Below are 9,459 nucleotides of genomic sequence, written 5' to 3' on the forward strand. Positions count from 1 at the left end.
TCATTAAACTTAGGCCCGCTCCTTAAGCATGACGCTCGCGAATGTTTGTAGAAATGTAATTGGTGAAATGGTGTAAGAACTTAAGCTGTGAAAGGGCTGCTTTTCACGCTTTCAATTGTTAAACATAGTGGTTCTTGAGTAGGTTTCTGGCCAGCTTCTCAGATTTCCAAACAGTTATCCGTGAATGAGTGCCCGTGTCACCTGCAGCTCATGTCGCTGCAGGTGACACGGGCACTCTCAATATGCCAGTTATCGGGGCCACCAGGTTTCTAGTCTTCTCGAGCAGAGGTCAAGTACTCGGGCGGTAGTCGTAGCCTGCGGCTATCTCCCTCGCCCCTAACGACGTTCACGTTATTTCTATGGTAGGGTTGATTCTGTTTCCATGAAGCACCTCTACCAGATGTCACGTTGCAGTGACGGTGAATAACACAGTCAGAAGAACCGTTAGTCATGAAAGAATCTTTATTGGGCGTACCTCTGAACCAAGAAAACAAGTTACAGTCGGGCAGAACGATATTCATTCATATACCCTAAAGGCCCATTCGGGCATTACATAGGGTGGGGGGGAGCCAGTTACAATTACAAAACGTGTAGAAAAAGAACATTGCTAAGACACAGTGACAGCGACATAATTATATACAGAAAGAATAACATACGCAAGTAGGCACTCAATACAGAAATAATCACACATTTAGGAAAACCTTCAACTTGTTAACAAAAACATCATGGTTAATGGCAGATACAATGTCCCTCGGCAGTCTATTCCAATGATATGTTGCCAAAAGTAATGGTGAATGACGGTACAGATTAGTGCGAGCAAAAAGGGGTTGCACTTTAAATGGGTGATCAAAACGCTGAAAAATAGTATGAGCTGCATTGATGCAAGATTCGCGGAACGCGTATCTACAATGATAAAGCGCGTGAAAATGTGATAACAAAGTTATTAGTCGGTGGTTTTGAAGAGAGGGCAATGAAAGTGATTCCTTGATGTCCGTAACAGTGTAGTTTCGCGAGTATTTTTTTGTGATATACCTTGCTGCTTTATTTTGTAATGCTTCGAGTTGATCAAACAGATAGGTCTGATGCGGATTCCAAATAATGGATGCGTACTCTACCTTTGAACGAACAAGCGTAGTGTATGCTAATAACTTAACTAAGTGCCGGGCACATGATTTGATCGTTAAACAACTGATTTGCCATTAACGAGTATCGGCTATTCTCACTTTTTTTTCGTAATAGATTCCAGCCTTATCATTGGCGCTCGCGTGTCTTCCACACAACTGTATTCGACTTACGCGTGCAATTTGATTACAAAACGCTCCACTATTGCAGAATGTTCTGATACATGCTGGTGTCTCATGCCCTGAGCTGTAACTTAACATTTGTTATTCGGTGAGACGCGTACATTGAAGAAAGAAGTACGCGGGTCAATATTTAACTAAAAACTATCTGAGTTGTCCTATCATTGCTCGCAGGGACACGTTTGTCAGATCATGCTAAAAAATTCCACTGCTGTCGTTAGAGCACAGGGAAAGTCAAAAGAGATGACTTCCGAGTGAATAAGGAACTGTACATTGAAGCTGATGGAGGTTACACCTCATCACCACAATACTTTATATATTCACTCTGGAAGAAGATGTATAGCTAGGTTCCAAATGATTTGAGTCGAATAAAGTCTCCCATTTGTCAGCAGTATGATAAAGAATAAAAATTTTCGTTAAGAATACAAAAGCCAGAGAGAACCAAAACATCACGCACATTGAATAATTTGTAAGTGAAACAAATTTTCCCATGGCTGTGTCCATATATTGTAAAAGCTGTCCCAGAAAGGCAGCAAGGCCGAAGGACCTCAATATTTAGAGATTAGTTTTAGTTGACAAGAATGCAGTGCCTCCTCTTTTAATGGGTTCCTCATGTGAAGTACTCCCTTCCATTCGCACTGCAGAATCCTCAAAGCACGGTTAGCTAAACCTTGATTACTAGTACACTGTAAAAACGCTTGCACAAAAGTACACGAGGTTTCAAGGACCCTGTGCGAACATTCAACCTTCTAGTTACGCCAACACAAAGCTGCAGCGCAATATGGTTTATCTAGAAATGAGTTGGCTAAAGCTACGTTGGCGAACAACATAGTTTTGCAAACAGTGAGCTCTGCACAGGATCTGCAGTATACATCGACATTGAAGCATACCAAATTCTGGCGGAGACGACGTTTTGTCACGTAATTTAGAAAAATCTAGTGGCATCCTTTACGTCTCGCATTTCACTCAGCCCTTTAAGCATGCAAAGACACGATACGTTCGGTTAGTTTCTGGTCAGTGTGGGAGAATGTCAGCGTTATTGTTCTGCTTCATGGTCCCGTTCCTATGCAAAACACGTAGGTGATCTACTTCCCTTGTGCACTAGTCACACTGCACTAGTCACTGCCCACCTGTATGCGTCACGTGATCTGGAACCAGTTGAGCTGCATCTCTAAACGAATCTCCACACAATTCGCACCAAATTTTCTCGCAGAGCTGTGCGTCGAGGTTTTCTTTCATTGCGAACCGAAATCCACGCTGCTAGGAATCGTACGGCTATTTACCCTGGTGAATTCTTTTGCGGTGTCTGCTCAAAGAGAAGTTATACTTAAATGACTGATTACATATGTCGCAAATAAAAGGTCTGTCGTCACTGTGCGACATAAGATGAGCTTTAAGGTCCGCTTTCCTTTTGAATGGTCTAGTACAATATTGGCAGATATGGGGTTTCAATCCCGTGTGAATTAGTTGATGCCTATGGAAACTGTCACTGCGCGCGAACGATTTATGACATATTTCGCATTTGTAGGGTCTTTCTCCTGTATGCGTCCGGTGATGTGCGGTTAGAGTAGCAGCGCTACTTAGCAATTTACCGCATGTTTCGCATTTGTGGTTCGACTTGTCGACAGGCGATCGATCGCGTGCTCTGAACATGGGCCCTGTGCCTCCCGTAGGTTCGTTGGGTTGCCCGTGTGAGGCATGCCTTCTGCTGGAAACCTTTCTACTAGCACCGCAGGACCCTTGCTCTTCTCTTCCTCCGGTTTCAGCGGCATTCCTGCAAGGATATGGACAATTTGTCTCAAGATGGCCGACTTTCTTGTGGGATGGCAAAAACAAATTTTGACCCAATGAGAGTTTGACAAAGTAAACCGTCCCCTAATGGTAAGGTGACTCGCTGAATATGAGCGCTAAGTTCCTGCATTGGTATTTAGCGCTCGATTCGGGCTCTTGATTGTCAGAAATTGAACACTGGTGCTTTCAGTGGCCTGTGATGCTGAACAGTAAATTAAAGACTTTTCTCGTTCGAGATGCACGCATAACAGAAGCATTTCATTATCTCATACATCATGTATATTCTACATGAAACAGGCGAAGGAGAGTACAAATGTCTGTGAGTGATGCTAAGTAAGACAGTAAGGAAGAAAGATGAGACTAGTGGCTGGGAAAAAAGCACATCACTTATTTTCAGAAAAACTTTGCATCTTCGGTTTTGTATCGCATACCTCTCTCATGCGGACAGTGCTATATCGGCCAGACAGGTCATTGCAATAATGACCGCATGCGTGAGCATCGCTATTTGCTACGTACAGGTACAGGAGAGAACTTGCCATTTCATTGCAAGAAGCACGAATGCCGACCTTTTTTTCATAGTGTATCGATAGTGGGTAGACAGCACTGCAAACTGAAAAGAGAAATTAGCGAAGCGTTCCACATGAAAAAGTTGGGCGCGCATACTTGTGTGAGTGATCCTTCGGTTCAAATCAATGATAAAGAACTGCAATTTCGAAATTTATCATGTCAATCCACGTGTTGTTGCCTTTGTCGGGAAGGGGTGTGATTTTGCTTTAGTGTACGTGTACAACTTTTTTCGATAATTCACTACAAACCTTGTCATCATTCTTGGGTGTATACACATGCGTGGCGGTGATTTGTGGAATGCTTCACAAAAAACTTCAGTTGTAAGTCCAGCGTTGTCCTCTCTGTTTCTACTTGTGCTCGCTTCCATACTTGCTGGAAACCATTATACGTTCACAAAGATGTAACCTTGTTCCTTGAATTTCTGAACGCCTTCTTAAGTATATGACGAATCTAAAATGTAACAGCTTCGGTTCCGATATTATGATATTCCTTTAAATTCCACAAGCTTGAATACTCGTACAGGGTGTTGCCGAGCACATGCATTTCTCTCCAAATGTACCTAGGTAGTAGACCCTGAGGTAAAGGTTTTTGTTTACCCTGACAGCATATTGTCTAAACACCAGTTAATATTTGGCATTTAGGTCATCGCGACTTTTAGCCCTCGTGCAAGTGCGTCAGTGCAAGCCTAATTCTTGTAGTAATTTTACAGGATAACAGGTAAACCCTGTTTCATTTTATGAGCCTCGACTCGGATGAGCATATTGCCTTGACAATCTTTACATATTCCATAATTGGCAGCAAACCTGCAAGTCTACCGCACATTGCGGCATGTTAACAGGATGGAAAATCGGGTGAGCCTGTATAGCTTCGTGGTTGAGGCATCGGGTGTGCACATTTCCGTGTGATGTACGGTCGCGCTGTTGGAACCGTAAAGTTAGAAAAGGCCAGCCGCTTCGGCCGAATGCCCAAAACTGCTGATGCAGTACCTGTTTCAGACATCAGAACTAGGCTTTTCAAGTAGAAATTACCGAGTAGGGCCATATTATTACATGGGTAGCCATTCCTGTCATCTCTGAGTTGCATTTAAAGAATGTTTTTCTAAATGTGAACTTACGTGGCGCCGTCTTCAGACTTGGCTGATTCTTCCTCAATGCCAGCGTGACCTGTGCTGGGCCTCACGTTATTGATGCTCCTGATGGAGTCGAGTTGCTGGTAACGTGTGCCGCCATTGTCAGTGACACCTATACGGCATAAAAGTATAGTAAAGGTGTTCATTCGCCGTTGTGCAAGGGCAATTCTTCAGAATGGATATTCCATACGTATGGTGGAAGGCAAGAAGCTTTTAGCGGTCGACAATCTTTACTGCGTTGCTTCCATACGCAGTGCTTTATCTGTGTCTTGAATGCATGCAAGAACTTCGTGGCGATGGGTGAGCCGTGCACGATCAAGATTGTGTAGTGTTGGATTCTTCTGACGCTTAGCACGCTTTATCTCAAACCACGGGCAGAACAAGAGTGTGGTAAATATGAAAAACAACATCTGAGTCCCTTGTGCGTGAAACCCTTGACCCAATATATTTGCTGTGCTATCCAGTAATAAGCACATTAGATGCCTCACGAAGTTCTTAGTTATTATTCATTTTTGAGAGCAGCAGGCATAGCCCCACGCCGACGAATACAATGCAAATTTAGAGGACGCATTTCTACCGATGGATTTAACTTTGATGTTTGACGTATGCCCTTAATTTATTGGCTTTCTATGACGTAGGTGCGTAATCGAAATACGTACTCGCCTTTCAGAAAGTGGTTATCTGAACCCCTTTTGGCGAGTCTTGAATGGAGAAGCACATAAGTACCGGTTGTAAGTACCGGTTGTAAGTACTGCACGTTTCCCAGCTCATTACGAGCGCTAAAACGGCTGTACTTAACAATGTTCTTGTGTAGCTCATCAATTGACTATAGAACAGCTTTCAAAAAGATAACTCAGGGCGCATATGTAAGAGTCGTATTGCAGAAAGTGCATTAGCTTGGAAGGAAATGCGGATGTGGTTATTCACGGGGCAATATGTAACTAAACTATGCAACGGAAAGCCTCGAAGGACGTTAAGTGTTGACTGTATGCATAGCGCTGCAAGTATCCTAGCTAGGTGCGCGTATCTTATATAACGGCGCAGCAATTGCGTATTTGAAAGGAACACGGGAGAGACCTAAGAGGCGGAAATTACGGCATAAAACTCTCAGGATGACCATCTACGCTATTGCAATTAGAATTCAAACTCCATGGACAGGTCGAATTTTTGGATGCACTTTTGTTTACAATATCAGTGGGGGAGGAGGGTTGAGTTGGCTAAGAGAGTTTATGGCATCATTGCACCCACATGTCTTAGTGCCTATGCCTTCGTACGCCTAAGAAAACATTAAACGCGGATTCCCAACCACCCGAACTAAAGATTCTAGTTGCATCTTTGACATCGAATGAACTACAGTGTGGTAGCAAAGGCGTAAATTAAAGAACTCAATTTTATTGTCTGGAATTCTCAACTTTATTAGTCACACCATTAAAGTCGCACCATTCGTGTCGCCTGCGAAATAGGTTGTGCGGATACTGGCAGTACGAATAATGGATGACGTATCCAAGGAAAGCTAATCACCTTACAAAAAAAGTACATTCAATTTGGAATACCGGTGTTTTAGCATTGCGTAGATTTTCTTCTTAACAAAGCTTTATGATTTTGAAGTAGTGGCCCACTGATTGTCAATCGTTCGGTAAAGTGATTGTTACTCTGTCACTACGAATAGTGTTTACGCTTGAGATGCCCATAGCTTAGCTATTTGGTAAAGATTTGTTGCAACAGAGCGCAAACAACTACCCAACAATTTTCTATCTCCTTGCATTGCATTTTCATTATACATTTAGTATTGCTTATGCTGCGGCTGTGGATTGCTTCGTATGAGATAACGAAGAGTTTCAATATAAGCTGTTTTGGTTGCATGCCCCAAATTGCACGCTGTAACGTCTACATTCGGCCGCAGCGAGATATGTCTGCTGCTCGTAACATACTATTGATGAGGTATTTTCACACTCTGCCTAAAAGGTACCAGCACTGTTAAAACATTTGAAACGTCCAAATAATTGCACATTACCCACGTAATTCGAATCAAGGCACTTGCTTTGTAAACCAGCGTGATCGGTTTAAGGAACACATTGTCCCGATGTTAGTAAGTCAAACCCACCGAGAGTATGCTTGGCGAATAAAATTGTAAACCGACGAGTCATGCGATGATTCCATTTACGAGTGAATTAATCATTGCATGGAATGTACAGTCTCTGCTTCTGCCCTCATCCTCTAGGAGCGTGCTTTATCGGCGCCCCGATACAAGAACACATTCATTGAAAACTTCTGCTGAATAGGTTATATATGAATGCGGATATTATCAGATAAGCAGAAATTTCTTAGGACAGTCATAAGCCGGCTCATGCGGAAATCGTCTTGGCAATGCTAGTCAAATGCATCTTTATACGCAATAAATGTACCGCTGCCATTGTAACCATTGGGGCTATTTGCCGTGTTTCAGGAAAAGGCGAGTGACAATTGCCTACGTACCGTCGACGTTGCAAATCTCTTTGGTCGTGGGCGTGTGCTGCGTGTTCCTCGGATAGCGCAAGGCGTCGTCAGAAATCCTACAAATAATAAAAAAAGTCGTCAGACAGTTGCTAGCTGTGACTAGAAAAAAAGAGGTGAAATTGTATTTAATTTCTACCCGGGACTTCAAGCTATAGCACCCCATCGCGTGTGTGGAGTACAAGACTTATACATCAATGAAAAGTATTTTCTTCTTTAAGTATACGTTCGCTTCGTGTTCTGAAAAATCTTCTCCTGAGCGCTAAGTAGCTTACTTTGCGCTAAACGTGGCAATATTTTCGCACCGCCCTTGCGTAGACGCATCTTGACCTAAGAATGCCTTCGATTTCAAAGCTCAAGCTGGCTGTAAAAAAGACCCATTTTAGGTGGGAACAAGTGTACACATGTTAAAGGCTATTATATGGGTCGTGTCTAAGGGTAACAGTATTCAATGAAAAAAATGACAAGTGGTAAAGCTCACGTTCTGTAGGCGCCCAATGTAGATGAAGCGGCCTGGGTACCGTCATGGGCAGTACTTGGTGTTGCTTTGGCCTTCATGCTTAAGTCAAGAGGCATGCATTCGTTGCTGCTTTCTTCAGCCATGGCTGATGTCTCGATGTCCTGTAACTGGCGTGTATTGTCGACTGCACGTTGTTGAATCCCCGCGCATGCGCGCTCAATGCCAAAAAAAAAAAGAACGGAAACTAATAAAACTTTCGTCACTTCGGTGTTTCGAGAAAAATGATACCGCATATCTGGAAAAAAACGAGACGTTTGAGCCCGCCACTAGCTGTACCCTAATGCACAAATTTTGGAATGGCAGCAGAGGCGCCCCGATTACCCATGCTATCTATCTGCCAAATCATTTAATAAAGCTCGCATACTACGAAAAAAAGTACGGTTATTGGATATTATCGCCACTTTTCTTTCATACTGCTTTCAAAGTGGAGTGCGCATCTTGCTGGGAAGAAATTGTTGCTCGTGTAAGCGCTCGCAGAAACGCAGGAGGTATAGAAACTAAGGTAGCCCTAACTAGCGTATTATTACCAGATCTATGATGTTGGGCTGCTGAACACGGGGTCGCGGCATCGAATCCGGGTCATGGCGGCCGCGTTTGCATGTGTCCGAGATGCGGAAACACACGCGTACATAGATTTAGGAGCACGTTAGGGAAGTCCAGGTTGTCTAAATTAGAAAATAGTCTTGGCAGGTAAAACCCTTTAATTTTTTTTATAACCAGAGGCAACGATTCTGCAAACTGATGTGGCACTCTCTGGCTCGGTTTAAATGAAGCAGGTAGTTCTTCTCACCTGACGAGTGGCGCATGCTTTGTTCTGTTGCGCACAGATTCCAGTGCTGTCTTCGCTAACCGCTAGCAAATCAGAAATGAAACTGCTTCGCACTTGCCGCGGTTCTTTGCTAGCGAACAATCATGCGTCGTGCATAGTCGTATCTCAGTACTCAGTACTCGTACTCAGTACTCGTATCTCAGTCATTGGATCCAGTTTTGTGTGATTTCTCTACAGTCGTAAATTACGTTTCACGCCCAGCATGCCGAGTGGTTGCTGTCATTAAACAAAATGCACTGTTTCCCACTCCGCACCTCGTACATTTGTGTTTTACAAGCCTTAATCAAATGTGGATGAAAGAGAACCAACTTCGAAACCTTTATAGCAGTTGCGAGTATGTAGCCCCAACAGGTAAGTAGAGTCAGCTTTCCCTGTGCTCTCGCTATGAGCTGATTCACTCTGCTGTTTTCGCCATCGTATGAAGTACAAGGGGGACAGTTGCCATAACCTCCTGCTTTCATTTGTTCGTGAAAATGGTTGCGGTACGAAAGGTTCCGCCGCTGAAAACACGACTGCATACTGAGAAGAACTCGCAGAAAAGTAAAATTAAATTATGGGGTTTTACGTGCCAAAACCACTCTCTGATTATGAGGCGCGCCGTAGTGGAGGACTCTGGAAATTTAGACCACCAGGGGTTCTTTAACATGCACCTAAATACACGGCTGTTTTCGCATTTCGCCCACTTCGAAATGCGGCCGCCGTGGTCAGGATTCAATCCCGCGACCTCAGCAGGCTATCACTATAGCCACTGAGCAACCACGGCGAGTCGCAGAAAGATATGGCGTCGATGGTTTGTGAGCTTGTTCTACATCGCGCAGGCCTGAGTGTG

At 43.6% G+C, this 9,459-nt stretch overlaps 1 protein-coding gene across 3 annotated transcripts; it reads right to left on the reverse strand.

Annotated features, from left to right (window-relative positions):
• Positions 1 to 439: 439 nt before the first annotated feature.
• On the reverse strand, positions 440 to 8,226 carry LOC139050035 (uncharacterized). 3 transcript variants are annotated; one of them, XM_070526176.1, is made up of 5 exons: positions 7,763 to 8,226; positions 7,264 to 7,340; positions 4,774 to 4,900; positions 3,629 to 3,702; positions 440 to 3,075 (listed from the first exon to the last, which is right to left on the reverse strand). In XM_070526176.1, the coding sequence occupies exons 1-4, from the start codon at positions 8,032 to 8,034 to the stop codon at positions 3,666 to 3,668; spliced, it is 513 nt and encodes a 170-aa protein (XP_070382277.1). In that variant the 5' UTR covers positions 8,035 to 8,226; the 3' UTR covers positions 440 to 3,075; positions 3,629 to 3,665. The 3 variants fall into 3 exon arrangements, 1 of the variants encoding a protein (XP_070382277.1); XR_011508723.1 differs by lacking the exon at positions 3,629 to 3,702 and having other exon boundaries at positions 7,763 to 8,206; XR_011508724.1 differs by lacking the exons at positions 3,629 to 3,702; positions 7,763 to 8,226 and adding an exon at positions 7,557 to 7,699.
• Between the last annotated feature and the right edge of the window lie 1,233 nt (positions 8,227 to 9,459).

Source organism: Dermacentor albipictus, chromosome 9 (genome assembly GCF_038994185.2).
Source record: "Dermacentor albipictus isolate Rhodes 1998 colony chromosome 9, USDA_Dalb.pri_finalv2, whole genome shotgun sequence".
NCBI lineage: Eukaryota > Metazoa > Arthropoda > Arachnida > Ixodida > Ixodidae > Dermacentor > Dermacentor albipictus.

Coding starts and splice junctions, on each gene's coding strand:
- LOC139050035 (XM_070526176.1), bottom strand. CDS start 8,034: ATGCGGTATCATTTTTCTCGAAACACCGAAGTGACGAAAGTTTTATTA. Junction 7,341..7,762: donor ACATTGGGCGCCTACAGAAC/GTGAGCTTTACC, acceptor TATTATTTGTAG/GATTTCTGACGACGCCTTGC. Junction 4,901..7,263: donor AGAGATTTGCAACGTCGACG/GTACGTAGGCAA, acceptor TATGCCGTATAG/GTGTCACTGACAATGGCGGC.